Source organism: Panthera pardus, unplaced genomic scaffold (genome assembly GCF_024362965.1).
Source record: "Panthera pardus isolate Hobbes unplaced genomic scaffold, ASM2436296v1 HiC_scaffold_8, whole genome shotgun sequence".
NCBI classification, from domain to species: Eukaryota; Metazoa; Chordata; class Mammalia; order Carnivora; family Felidae; genus Panthera; species Panthera pardus.
In genome coordinates this window covers 16,348,571-16,362,415 of record NW_026527013.1, presented here as the reverse complement: position 1 = coordinate 16,362,415, position 13,845 = coordinate 16,348,571, and the positions used below count along the sequence as shown (strand labels likewise).

At 59.3% G+C, this 13,845-nt stretch overlaps 1 protein-coding gene across 1 annotated transcript; it reads right to left on the bottom strand.

Annotated features, from left to right (window-relative positions):
• Positions 1–1,011: 1,011 nt before the first annotated feature.
• TMIE (transmembrane inner ear) lies at positions 1,012–9,744 on the bottom strand. The gene is made up of 4 exons (XM_019416582.2): positions 9,260–9,744; positions 5,621–5,738; positions 2,189–2,338; positions 1,012–1,882 (listed from the first exon to the last, which is right to left on the bottom strand). Exons 1-4 carry the CDS (start codon positions 9,353–9,355, stop codon positions 1,782–1,784), a joined length of 465 nt encoding a protein of 154 aa, XP_019272127.2. The 5' UTR covers positions 9,356–9,744; the 3' UTR covers positions 1,012–1,781.
• Between the last annotated feature and the right edge of the window lie 4,101 nt (positions 9,745–13,845).

Below are 13,845 nucleotides of genomic sequence, written 5' to 3'. Positions count from 1 at the left end.
CATTGCCCTGAAGCACCGTAGTGAACTCTGATTGTCCAGCCCTGCCCCCTGCCTAGAGACTGGAGCAGGTGCCCACTGGGACCAGACATTATCTGCCAGCAGCCATGCCTGTCCATAAAAGAGCAGCGGAGGCCCCGGGGCAGAGGCCAGGGAGCAGCTGGCAGGGCAGATGGAGCTCAGGCCCGGACCCCCGAGGCTTTACCAGCTGGTTCTCTGTTTGACTTCAAGTGGCCCCTGCTCCTCTGGGCCTCTGTTGCCTGGGCCACACAGGAGGGCCCTGGCCTGTATGGGTCTAATGACCTTTGCCACAACCTGAACCTGCTGTATGAGAAGCCCGTAAGGCTGGACCCTGAGGGCAGAGTCAGGGTTCCTGCCTGGCGGACTGAGCTCTCAGTGCCCACAGCAGGTCCTCTGCAATTTCTCTGCCCCCTCGCTGCTCCGTGACTCGTGTCTGCCTGTAGACTCGTGTCTTCTTGTAGAACAGTGATCCAGCTGTAGGTCAGAATCCAGATTTGACTCCTCCGTGTCCCCAGCACAAGGCTCAGGCCACGGAAGGCCTACTGAAAGCCACAAAGTGGAGGGGAGGGGAGCGGAGAACGGGCGGCTTCCTCCCCCGTTTTAATGCCCAGCAGGCTGCGGCTGTCCCTCTGCCTCTCGGCCGCCACCTCTCCCTCCAGCTCATCCTAACTCAGGCTGGGAGAATAGTCAGGGGAGGGAGCTTCAGCTTGGCCCGTGCCACCCGTCACTGCCACGTCACCCTCCACATAAATGCTTCAGGGATAGGGCGTCCTGAGGGGTCATCTCAGGTCACTCGGGTACGAGAAGGCACTCAGCTTTATTTACAAGTGTCTGCGGGCTGCCGAGGCAGCGAGAGATTTTCCAGCAGCTTCCCCAGCTCAGGAGCCTCTGGTTTCCAGGCTCAGACCTGAGCGCCTCAGCGGAGGTTCGCTGTCATCTGGAAACCCCTCTGAGTGTCCTGTCCCCAAAGATTCAGTCTCTAGGTGACTTGACATCTTGACTCCCTGGATCCCCAAGATGGGGCCCAAGTACCAGCTTTCTTCCCCTCTCCCTTTGGCCTACTGGGCTCAGCCTTCTGCACCCCTGACCCAGCCCTGCAGCTCCCAGCCCTGAGCCCCCAGGCCTTCCGCTCAGGCCCCCAGCAGCCTCCACTCCATTGCAGTTGCTTGGCACAGGGTGTCTGCTGGGCTGGAGCCCCTGTTTCTGGGTCTCTCTGTTCACCATCCCGGCCAGCACCCCCACGGGGCCTAGAACAGTTTTCTGGCCACCAGGGCTGCTGTCTAGCCAGGTCTGAGAGCTGAAGCTTCCCCCAGACACCCTCTGCCTCCTTGTGGCTGTTCTGGGCATGGCCTCACACTGCAGCCCATCCGGTTTGGCCATCCCCTTCGGAGAGAGGAAACTGCTTCCCGTCAACCCTGTAGAGCCACTGCTGTTCGTGACGGAAGGGACAGAGGCACGTCCGGGTGGGTGTGATCTGGATCTGCAGGGCAACAGTGGCCGGAGACCACGTTGGCTGAACAGCCACATGGGTGAGGCGACAGGAGCTGAGTCCATGCGGGAGGCAGGACACCTGAGGCAGTCCTGTCTCTGCCCCTGACAGGCCGTAACGATGGGGCCTCAGCCACCCCGTCGGAGCTGAGAAGAGGGTGTTCTGCAACCTCTGTGGTCCATGTGTGAGCTTGGAGTCCGAGATGCCTGGAGCCTGGCCTGGACTTGAGCCCCAGGGCTATCCAGCCCCAGCTGCCACCTCCAGGAAGCCCTTCTCATTTTTCTCCTTTCTTCTTCTTGGCCTTATTCTTTTCATCCTCCTCTACCTTGATGGCCACTGTGTCCACGCTATCCTTCTTCTTCTTCTTCTTATCCTCTGTGGGGTAGAGGAAAGGCAGGTAGCGGGAGTGAGGCAGGGTCCTAGGGCCCCCACCAGAGCCTCCCACATCCAGCCCTTCACTTCTTCCTTCCTACCGAACTTCTCCTGCCTGCAGAAGAGCTCCGGGTGTAACTTGCCTCTGGGTCTCTCTCACTCGGGCCCATTTCTGTGCTCTGGTCTCCAGGGACAGGTTTGGGGCAGAGGCGGGGAGCAGGGCCACTCTTGGTGGCAGGACTGAGGGTCTGGCTGGCTCGGCAGGGACAGGCGGTGGTGCGGCTGGGGGCCCCTCCCTGGTCTGCTCACCTCCGGGGATTTCTGTGAGCTCGTTGAGGGGCGGCACAGTCTCCAGTTTGTCCGTGTACATCTTGGCTGCCTTTCGCTGCAGGTACCGGGCTTCGATCTCCTTCCGGGTCCGTGGCACGCGGCAGTTGAAGACACAGCACAGAGTGATAACTGTAGGGACGACAGAGCAGGCCTGGCCGAGGCTGGAGCTCAGACGCCCCAGGAATGGTGCCCACATTGCAGACCTGCCTTCATCTACCTAAATGTGTCTCACCCAGGAGACTCTGGCAGAAGGCTCTGTGTTTGGACAGAACCCCTGTGGGCTCTGGGATTTCCGAGGTCAGCTCAGCAATTTCCAGAGCAGGACTGGCTTCACACGGGGGCCCGCTCTTGGAAGGGCCTCGCGCTTGGCTTAATGCTCTGCCGTCAATGTTCTTAGCAATTTGTGAGCAAGGGGTCTCATACTTTCGTTTTGCCCTGGACCCTAAATCGTGTCATTGGTCTCAGTTTCTGACTCGATTGAGGCCCCTGGAGGGCAGGGCAGAGGACTGCACGGTGACTCACGCTACAGCTACCTGGAGGCTGTCCTGTGTTCCCACCCGGGTCTCTCGGCTCCTAGTAATTCCTAGGTTTTCCTCCCCAGGCTCCTGAGAGGACCTCAGACACTGGAGGACGTAGCTGTGTCCTCCTCAACCCCCCTGAGGACAAGCCTGAGCTCCTCCTGGCCGTGAGAGCCCACGAGAGCCCACGAGAGGGCACAGACCCTGCCCTGGGGCGTTCACCTCCCACAGTTATTCCAGGAGCGGTTTTCCGGCTCAGGGCAGCTGTGCCCACGCGAGCTGGGCCAGGGAACGAAGCTGGACTGTCTAGTGATGGGCAGGGCAGTGCTGGGCTGCCAGGGCCCGGCTGGACTGAGTTTATTTTTCTAAGGCCCCACAGTCTGACCACCTTGGCCCCAGCCTCAGGGGAGGGGACGGGGCTGCTTCCTATTATAAATCAGATGACAAGACATAACTTCCTGGCAGACTCCTGGGGGCAGGATGGCCAAGCGGGACAAGCCAGGCCTATTTTAGGGAAGATGCATCAGACCAGTGTAGCCGGGGCTGGAGCACCCTTTGGAGTCAACTGGTGTGACTCTTTCAGCCAAATATCGTGGCCCCGCTAAGTCTCCCCCAGGTTCACAGAATGAAAAACAAGGAAGGAAGGAAGGAATGCATGCGTGCATGAGATGGCCTCAAAGCCTTTGCTGCTCAGGACAGAACTGGACTCCCGAATGGGTGGGTAGGGGGAGCTAACAGCATCCGGGCACTCTGGGGGGGCTGCACGAGGCCCCAGCAGTAGGTCTGTACCTTGCTGTCCAGGGGTAAATGGCAAACCTTTCTTATCCGGAGAGCTGGGTTCTGGTCTTCTCCAGACCCTTGTGTGTAGGCCTATGGCCCTAGTCCTACCACCGGCTTGGGCGGTCTCTTCCAGCCACCCCACCAGGCACGTCCTCTGACTGTGCTTACTCAGGTTCTCCACAGAGGCTGGTCCCAGGCTCTATGAGGCCTCAGCTTTGCAGGGAGCTCAGCCATTGGCAGCTGGAGCAGGGCCCACACACCGCCCCTTGCCTGCCCCACCCAGCCTGGCCCAGTCACTTCTCTTCAACGAAGGGAAAAAAACAACGCGTTTTGGATCGAGTCCCAGGGCCCAGGCAGGGGCTTGGAATGTGAGTCCCCAGGCTGGAAGGACCTCCAGAGGCACCCCCACCCAACCCCAGCCCCTCTGCACGAGGTTCTGGGTCCAAGCAGCCGGGAAAGCAGGAAAGAGGTTTCCTCTCCAGGAGATGCCATCCCTACTCCCCAGGGCCCTGCATGGAGCCCTGCATGGAAGGTAACAAGTGGTGCCCTGCTGCTCAGAAGACTTTGGGACTCTCCCTTCCTCTCCCTTCCTCTTTCCTAGGAAGCAGGGTGAGGAGTAGCGGCTGGTGTGTGTGCTTCATGTCCAAGCCCCTCTTCGGGTCTGTCATTGCAACTTTCTTGTGTGGCCCTGGGCACCTCCACTGTCCGGGGCCCAGCAGAGTCTGGAGAGGCCGTTCTGTGTTTAGAGGCCCCTCAGTGCCTTCACCCCTGCTCCGTGGAGTGCCCCGGAGCTGCTCCCTGGACACGCACCCTGCACTGCTCCTTATGGGCAGATGCTCTTGGTGCTGCGGGTTGGGGGGCACGGTTTCCTCTCTGAGCACCTGGGCTGGGGCTGTAACCACAACGGTGTCAGTAGGGCCTCCAGAGAGATGCCTGACTGATTCTCACCTTGGCTAGGAATGAAATGTAGCCCCTTGGTCAGATCCTGCTCCCACCCCAGTCATGAAGAAATGGTGGTGGGGGTGTGCGTGGAGACTTTCCCACAAGGAGGGCCTTTCTGGTGCCAGGAGAAACAGATGCAAATCAGATGTCCCTGTCTCCCTCGGAGTCCTCACATCTGGGTGGGCCCTCTGCTGTGGCGCTGCCCTCCAGGGGACCTCATCCTGAGCCAGCTCCAGCTCGAACTTATCTGACCTGGGGGGCACGCAGTAAAAGTCCTCTAGGGGTCACCTGAGACCTTGTGTGGAGGCCATTCCGTCTCTGCTCTGCCCGCACCATGCCCTCTGCCTGGAATTCTTGGGGGGGCAGCCTACCCAGCCAAACCGCATGCGTCCCCGCACGCATCCGCAGTGGAGAGGACCCTCCTCCGTGAAGCTTGTGCAGGGCGAGGGGGTTTTCTGTCCCTTCGTTGCCCGCATCTCCCCCAAACCTCTGACGTGTAGGAACCTTCGTCAGACTCTGCTTTGCACCCTGGTGGTCTCCCTATCCACCGACATTTCTCTGCCCTCTTTCTCCAACTCCAGACCCCTGCTCTGGAAGGGCCGAAGGGGGCACGCCAAGCCCATCTCTGTTGCGAGCTGGAGTCAAGCAACTCAGTCCCAGGAGAGGAAGGGGTCCTTTGCTCTTAATGGAGGTGGGTGCGAGTCGTTCCAGGGGGACGGGATCTGACAAGGCAGGGTTTGCAGCCTGGGAGCCACATCTGCCGGGTGTCTGGGGAGCCTCCAGGCTGGGCTGCGGCCAAGGATGGCCTTGCTGGGGCTTCTGGGTGTGGGCCCTTTAAGCCTGGCCAAACTGCAGGAGAAGCATCAGGAGGCCAGCGATAGGGAAAAATGACACGTCCTCATCCTGGTTCAGTGGAGTCCCCTGTAATTACCGTAATTGCCATGTGGCTGTGTCCCAGTTGGGCAGAATACTTCAGGTCACCACCAGCCTGTCAGCCCTCCACAGGGACTTTGTGTAGATCAGGAGGTGCCAGAAACCACAGTGGGCCTCCTGCGGGCGACTGGCCTGCTTGTACTGCCCGGAATTGCTGCTCTGAGCCCCTGGGGGTGGTGCCGGGGGCGGGGTGCAGGGGGTGGCGTGGGGTGGGAGAGGGCGGGGAGCAGCTACTCACTGATGGACAACACGAAGAGCGAGAAGATGCCCACTACGTGCCAGAGGCGCATGTCCCAGAACACCACGGTCTCCTTGGTCAATGGGGGCGGCTTGGGCTTGGGCGGGGCTGTGCTGGGCTGCAGGTCAGGAGAGAGAAGAATGAGCCAGGCAGAGGCCGGGGGCTGGGGCTGGGCTGAGAGAGGCCCAGGTTTCAGCAAGGACTCAGCCCAAGCGTTTCGGAATCTCCTAGAATCTAGAGTCTTAGACATTCACAGTCAACGTCCTAGACCTTGGGAAGTTCCGGATTTAGAGCAAGGGAAGAAAGCAGCTCCAGAACCATGGAGCCAGGGACCTGGGGTACAAGGGTACTTGGGATGCTTGAGGACACCAAGGCCTGAAGGGGCAAAGGTGGATGCCTTGTCCCAGTGAGGTTCAAGGCCCCTTCGGCAGCCTGCTGGTCTCCTCCTGCTCCAGTCCTGGGCCCCCGCAGGCAGATGGGGTCTCAGGACCAAGGCCAGAGACAAGGCAAGGCCTGTGCTGCCCTGGGGGACTTTGCTCTCAAGCACCCTCGGTGTGGGGTGGGTTGTGGAGCTGGACTCAGGGCCCGTGGCTCGGCTGTCTGGCCAGGACGCCCACCAGGTGACCTCAACAGTCACCTATCCTGCCAGAGTCACCTCTTCTGACCAGAAGGATAGGCCAGAGTCTCCTGGGACAGGACCAGATAAATTGTCTGCAATGAGGCAGCGACACCTAGAGGCCGAAAGCTATAAGCATGACTGAAACAAGCCTGTGCAGAGCTTAGCAGGCCACCTCCCACCTTCCCAGTGGGACACAGCCCTGCCCTGGGTGTCTAGGGACACGGCCCTGCCCTGGGGGTCTAGGGGACACGGCCCTGCCCTGGGGTACTAAGGGGACACAGCCCTGCCCTGGGGGTCTAGGGGAACAAGGCCCTGCCCTGGGGGACATAGCCCTGTCCTGGTGGTTCTAGGCAGGACCTCTCCCTGACCTAAGGGGCCGAGAGGGATATGACCCTATCTCTGTCACCAAGTTTGGCTGAGGGATGGAGGGGGAGGCGGTTAGTGCTTAGAGGGAGAGAGGACCCTGGGGCATCTGTGGAATTCATTGTCTCCTGATTAACTGAATATGGACTGACCTGAGGAGTCCTTTCTGGCTCTCTGGGAAGGAAAGGCAACTCACAACTCAACCATCCGTCCAGTCTTTCCCCTGGTACATGAGCATGGATTGGCACCTACCACAAATTCCTCATCTAATGAACACCACCCTTTGGCATGTTTGGGGACACTCAGAGAGGATCAGCAACCTGTCCCAGGTAATGCAGGGCATCTCTGTGCTTGGGACTGATACATGATTCCTCAGCTTTTTTCTCTTAACCAGGGTAAACTGGGGTGGGAGACATCTTTCCTCTAGGCCTCAGTTTCTCCATCTGTAAGTTAAACGTGGGGTGGTTCCAAGGTTCTCTGGGAAGCTCTCTCTACCCAAGTAGAGTGGGAAAATTGACAAGAAGATAACCCTCCTCAGCATCACCCCAGGGGCCTGGATCCGTTTGCAGGGTCAGACACATGTGTGTGGGGTCAGGCACATCTGGGGGTTCAGGGCTCATGTGTGTGGGTTGGAGCGCTTAGGGTTTGGGCACATAGTTGTGGGTACAGGGCACACGTGTGGTTGGAGTACGAGCGTGTGGTCAGACATATGTCTGTAGAGTCAGGGCTGGGGTCCTAAGGCTCAGTGTGTCTGGCCTGGCTGGGCTATATGGCTGGAAGACTCTGAGGTCCAGAGAAGAGATCTTGGATTCTGAGCCCGGGGAAGCTGAGAGCCCACTTCTGACACCTTGTTCCAGCCTTGTTCTGGGTGGAATTGAGCTTACAATCTCTCCCTGATAGGGATCTCAGGTAGAGGGTAACACATAAGAGTGGGGCACCTCCTCGTGGTGGGCACTGCTGGGGGGTCTGAACTCTAAAGCTTGGGAGCTCCGGCCTCCATCAGATGGAGGATGATGGCTGCAGGGATCGTGGTGGGCGGTACCGTGGACTCAGCCCTGCCCATCTCTCTGGTGCTTCCCTGGGTCCCCTGGGCTCAGGCTGTAGGCAGATGGCAGGCAGATGGACTCCAAATGCAATTTTCCTTGATGAGCCGGGAGAAGATGTGCTCCTGGGGGCTGAGGGGAAGAGTCCTTGGCTCAGAAGTGATGCAACACCCACCCTCAGCCTTCTGCCACACCCAGGCCAGCTCAGCTCTGCACTGGAAGCCTCAGGGCAGCCACTAAGGGGCCCAGGTACACTCTGTGGGGCTCAAGCCAGCCTGGCTCCCCTTACAGGGACACTGGAGCTGACATCCGACTCCAGCCCAGCATTTTGATCACACCCCCTGGTCTGCAGCAGGGACAGGCTAGTATCGAGGTATAGGGCTCTGTTTTCATGTCTCTCGGATCCTCAGGTTCAGGGCTGTGTCTTCTTAGACCCTCAGGATAAGGCTCTGTCCTCCCTCTCCATCCTGTCTCCTGGCACCTGCCCCCGAGGGCTCTCCTGGGCACCTTGCTGACTCCTGCCTTTCTGTCTCTCTGGCCTCTCCTCTCTGCTTCTGCCTGCACAGGCTCTAACCCCCACTCCTCCCTGGCCCTGCCTCTTGGGCCTTCTCCCTCCGGCCTCGTGTTTCAGAATTCTGGGTCTGGTCTGCCTCTTTGGCTCCCCTTCTCAGCTCAGCAAGAATGGGGTACGGAGGGGCCAGGGAGGCTGCAGGTGGCCCCGACTCTTGCCTTCCCCGCCCTGCCTGGCCCCAGCTGAGCTCCCGAACCCCCCCGGCTGTCCTCCTTCCCTCTTGCTGGGCGGCACGGCAGCTCCCCGCAGTTCTCTCAGCCATGCGCCCTCTCCCAACTTACCCTCCTCCTTCCACACCAGGACCCATCACAACTCTCCCCTGCTCAGAGACCTTTGCCAACTCTCCATTATCACCAGGACCAAGTAAGACCCCTGAGTGAGTCCCTGGGTCCTGGCCTGCCTGCCTCTCCCCTCCAGGGCCAAGTGCTCCACATGGAGTTGAACTCAACACACGGCTGCTCTGTAAAGGGTCTCCTCCTCTTCCTGCCTCTACCCTCCAGCTTGGAAAGCCCTCGCCTGCTTCCTAAGGCTATGTCTCCCCCATTAGTCAGGGGACCCTGAAGGATCTCTGGAGGCAGAAGCTCTTTCCTCTGGCAGACCCTAGGATCAGGGACTAGATCTCCCTTATCAGACTAGATAGAGGTCACTGAAACCAAAGATCATGCCTCTCCCTACACCCCCCCACACCCCGCCCTCATTAGGGCAAAGGCAAGAGGATAAGGGCTGTGTCCCCCAGCGACTGAGCAAGGCTGTATCCCCAGTCAGACCTGGAATCCTTATGATCAGGGTGAGTCTCCCCCACCCGACTAATGTTCCTGAAGTCAGGGGCTGTGCCCTCCCATTAGACCAGGGACCCTAAGATTGGGGGCTGAGTCTCCACCCGGAGCCTGGAAGCCCTCGGGGCAGGGCTGTGTCACCCCATTAATCCAGGTCCCCTAGGGCAGGAGGAAGGGAAAAAGGCAGCTCCCAAGGCAGAAGGGCGTCCCCAGCCCTCTGCCACGCGGCCACAACCTCCCCGAGCCCCTCGCGTCGGCCCGCCTCACCTCCACCAGCTGCCCGGCGACCCCCGCGAGGCAGAGCCCCAGCGCAACGCCGCCCAGAGCCCACAGGGGCCCCGCGCCTCGCCGCTGCCCGGCCATCTTCGCGCCCCGCGGCTCCGGGCGGGCGAGGCCGCAGGTGGGGGGAGCCAGCGACGCGGGGGGCCGGGCGCGGTTGGCCCGGTGACTGCCCCGCCAGGCAGCCGGCGCTGGCGGTGACGATCTGGTCGCAGGCCGCGAGTGGGCATCATTTATTCATCGTCGGTGTCTGGTTCCCTGCCGCCCGCCCCCACATCACCGCGGATGGAGGGCCCGCCCCCCTCCCGGTGGATCCGAGTCCGGGTCTCCCTCCCCTAACCCGATCCAGCCAGGCAGAGAGGAGTGAGAGTGACAGGCTGGGGTCAGGTCCTTGAACAACAGGCCCCAGCTCCCCTGCCCGACTTGGGCCTCAGTTTCTCCATCTGGGGCAAGGGGAGGAGTTAGAATCTGCTGATCTGGGAGGCCCTTCCCAGTCTGACGTTCTGAATTTGAAAAACCCTGCTGGACCCAGGCTGGTGGGGGGGATGGGGGTGGGGGGGCGGGGGACGGTATGGCAGGCAGGTTGCCATAGTGACAGGCGCTCAGGGATGTCCTGGGCTTTCTGGGCTGGCTTCCTGCCCAGAAATGGCTCTGGTCACTCTGGACACCAGAGCTAGAGTGGGGGATGGGGACCAGGGGATGGTATGGTCAGAGTTGCTAGTTCCGGGTGCTGTGGAAGGTTCCTGAAGAAGCCAGCACCTGCTGCCCCACGGGACTGGGACGACTCCCCCTGGAAGGGCTGGAGGACCATTTTCTGACTGTGGCCGACCTTGAGCCTCTGCCCCAGTCTGATCCCCAATTCTTACTCCAGTCTGAGCCATGATCCTGGCCTCGCACTGAGCCTGGCCCACATGTACTCTGGTCCTGACCCCAGGATGAGCCTTGACAACCCAGGGATGGAGCAATGGAGGGTCTGAGAAGCTGTGGAGACCCAGAGGGCTTTGGAGGAGGATGAAAAGGAGGAGGAGGAGGAGGAGGAGGAGGAGGAGGAGGAGGAGGAGGAGGTCTGGGGTGGGGAGACTCCTCTGGTCCATCCTTTCTCTCACTTCTCCTTCCACCCCTCCCTCCCTCCCTTCCTTCTTCCCTCTCTTCCTCCCTCTCTCCTTCCTCCCTCCCTTCCTCCCTTCCTCCCTCCCTCCCTTCCTTCCTCCCACCCTCCCTCCCTCCCTTTCTCCCTCCCTCCTTCCCTTCCTTCCTCCCTCCCTCCCTCCCTTCCTTCCTTCCTTCCTTCCTCCCACCCTTCCTTCCTTCCTTCCTTCCTTCCTTCCTTCCTTCCTTCCGGACCCTGTAGATTCAGATCCTCATAGGGCTCCTGCCTGGAGGTGCAGCAGATGGGCAAGGGCCAAGGTGAGAGCTACAGCAGAGAGCAGAGGGCCAGCCATGGACACCCACAGGTGACAGGGGTGGGAGATCACAGGCGGGCAGGGAAACAAGAGAGCCACTGGCAAAGGACAGCTGGCCTGAGGGATCCTCAACAGTAAGTGGCAAAGTCTGGGGTCTCAGTGGGCTGGGCCACCCCATCCTCCCCAGGCTTGCCCCAGCCAGGCAAACAGGGATTCTATTAAAGCCCAAATGACTTGCTGAAGCTTCCACTTCCTCATGCCTCTGTCATGGGCCAGGCTAGGGAAAGCCGCACTGACCAGCCAGGGAGGTCACCCTTGGGACACAGAGTCAGAGAGGCCTTGGCTGGACTGGGCTGAGGTTAGTGGGCCTGACAGTGGCCGTGGGCAAGCTGTTACCCCTCTCTGCTTTGAACTTCTCGTCTACGGAATGGAGAGGGCAAGACTTTCATCAAAGGGCTGTTAGGAGGATTATATTGAACTAAGGATTATGGAGTGCTGAGTTGCTAGCTTTCCCTGCTAGCAAAAATGATTTAAATTTCCTTTTTCGCTCTCTGAAGGCGGCGAAAGTTGACCGAACAAAACTGAAGTTATTATCCCCAATAGCACGAAGAAATTTTAAGACATGAAACTTTCAAATTAGGTTTCCTATAGATTTGTAGCTTTAAACTTTATAACTTCTAAAGGTACTGAAGCTTAAAACTAAGACTCCTGGGGCATGATCATATCGACAGCTTTCAGACCTCAGATTGAACCTCTCTGAGCTTCAATCCCTCATCTGTAAAATGGGTATAACTATGGTATCACAGCACCTGCGCATCACAAGCCTTCAGGAAATGCTAGTCGTTGTGATTGTTGTGGGTGTTGTCTCAATTCCCTGTTGTCAAACATTGGTGTTTTTTCCAGTTCTCCAAAAGGTGAAATACCACGGTGAGCGAAACATCCTTGAAGCTAAAGCCTTTTCCATCTTCGAAGGCTTTTCTTCCTCTCCTCTGTGGACTTATGAGGAATTGAGGGCCAGAGAGGGGTTGTGCCCTGCATAAGGTCACACAGGAACTGGGGCCTCAAACTCAGTCTGTGGCCCCTAACCCAGGCCTCTGTCCCCTGTCCAGTACTTTCTCTATTTCTTTTTTTTTTTTTTAATTTTTTCATGTTTATTTATTTTTGAGAGAAAGAGAGAAGAGCGTGAGCAGGGGAAGGGCAGAGAGAGAGGGAGACACAGCATCCGAAGCAGGCTCCAGGCTCTGAGCTGTCAGCACAGAGCCCAATGCGGGGCTCGAACTCACCAACTGTGAGATCGTGACCTGAGTGGAAGTCGGATGCTCAACAGACGGAGCCACCCAGGTGCCCCGCTTTTTCTATTTCTTATGAGGTCCCTGATTTCTCCTGCACCCTACTACCAGTAAGGCCCATCAGGTCTGGGGTGGCAGAGCTCTAGGTGCCCAGATTCCCCAGCCTCGTTCCCCTGGAAGACAGTGTCCCCTCCATGCATGGTGGCATGAATGCTTGGCTTGCGGAACCCTGTTTGTCCCTCGGGTGCTATTTTTAGCTCCTGTGGGTTTCCTGTAGGGGCCCGGTCCAGTCTCTAGGACCGCTGGGTTGGAAGCCATGGGCAGTGCAGTCGACAGTGGCCAGGGGAACCTGTGGACACTTCTCTCCTGGAGCCAGAAATGCCAGGGCTCAAGGCTCAGCTCTGGGAAAGCAGAGGGTCGGGAGTAGGTATCTTCCCAGCCACGGAGCCAGGCCGGGATCCAGGACATCTTGGACTTGGCCTGGGCTGAGAGTGGGGGCTGGGCTGTCTAGGCCTGAGACACGGTGGCTGGGGCCTGCTGGGAGCTGGCAATCTCTGACCTTGTTGGCCCCAGGCCTGGCCCAGAATAGCTCTGGGGCTGGGCCGGGCCTGGTGAGACCTGTGTGTACAGAAGCATGCGCTCGTGTCCCAGGCTCTCGTGTGCACAGGAGTGCATGCACACTCTGCACTCGCCTCTCTGTGTGTCTGTGAGTCTTAGTGTGTGTTCCATGGAGCAGTATGTAAGTCCGTGTCCACGTGGATGTGCACGGCGTCTGCCCGTGCCCACGTACAGGGCTGCCTCCTGGGCTGTGCAACTTGGAAGTCCTGCCAGTGTGTTCATAGTAGATGGGTCTGTGTGGCACAAGTAAATGTACACGCCGCACATTCCTGTGACCGTGGAATCACATACGTGTGCGGGGCATGCGAGAGTGGGGTGGGTGTGTGTGTGCACATCTGCGGTGGGATTGGGCAAGGGCCCTTGGCTGTGTGGGCGGGTGGACCCAGTGGAGGCTGTCCTTTGGGCACTACTAGGGGCTTAGGGATTACTTGGCCCTGGCCGAGAGAGAGAGGGAGCGAGGCCTGGCGGGTCTTGCCCCACTTGGCAGATAGTAAAACCGGGCTTGGCAATGCTGGTGAGGTCACCCACTCTGGGGGTCGGTGGGGGGGGGGGGTAAGGGAAGATGTCCCCCAGCTTTCTGATTCCCCTAGATGTGGCCGAACAGGAAGGCTGGGCTGTGGGGAGGAAGCTGAGGGGGCCCTTCCCTTCCTGCTTGAGCCCAGCCAGCGCTGCCCTCCCTCAGCTGTAGGTACAGATGAGGACACTGAGGCCCGAAGAGGGGACGGGCTGCTGCTGAGACACCACTCACTGAATCTGCTTCCTCCTGCTCAGGGCTCTGTCCTGCCTGCCTTGCTTGCCACACCCTCCTGGACAACCTCACTCTCTCTATGTGGCCATATCTACTCTCCAGCCCTTGGCCCTTCCCCCCAAGCCCCAGAAACCCCTTGCTTGACCACACCCACGTGCCAGAGGACCCACAGACCCACCAAGACCCTGCTCATCTGAGAAGGATCCCCTTGAACTGCCATGTGCCCCCTCCACTGGGGATCTTTCTTCAGCCTGGCAGGGTGGGTGGGGCATGACTTCCACCCCCTCAGATTTGAGTATGGGGTTGGTGGGGTACCCTTTCTGCCCTTCCACTGTCCGTATGGGGCCTGTTGGCCTCAGTGTTGTCAACCCTGAAAGGGGAAATGACTCCAGTCATCCTCTGGAACCCGTGTACCGCGGGAAGTGATGGGGGGGGGGGGGCATAGGCATGGTGGCTGGAGGGGGACCAGGCAGCAGACAGCGGGATCCTTTGTTACAGGCTGAACCATTGTCCTCC

Coding starts and splice junctions, on each gene's coding strand:
- TMIE (XM_019416582.2), bottom strand. CDS start 9,355: ATGGCCGGGCAGCGGCGAGGCGCGGGGCCCCTGTGGGCTCTGGGCGGC. Junction 5,739..9,259: donor TCGCCGGGCAGCTGGTGGAG/GTGAGGCGGGCC, acceptor CCTGACCTGCAG/CCCAGCACAGCCCCGCCCAA. Junction 1,883..2,188: donor GCTCACAGAAATCCCCGGAG/GTGAGCAGACCA, acceptor TCTACCCCACAG/AGGATAAGAAGAAGAAGAAG.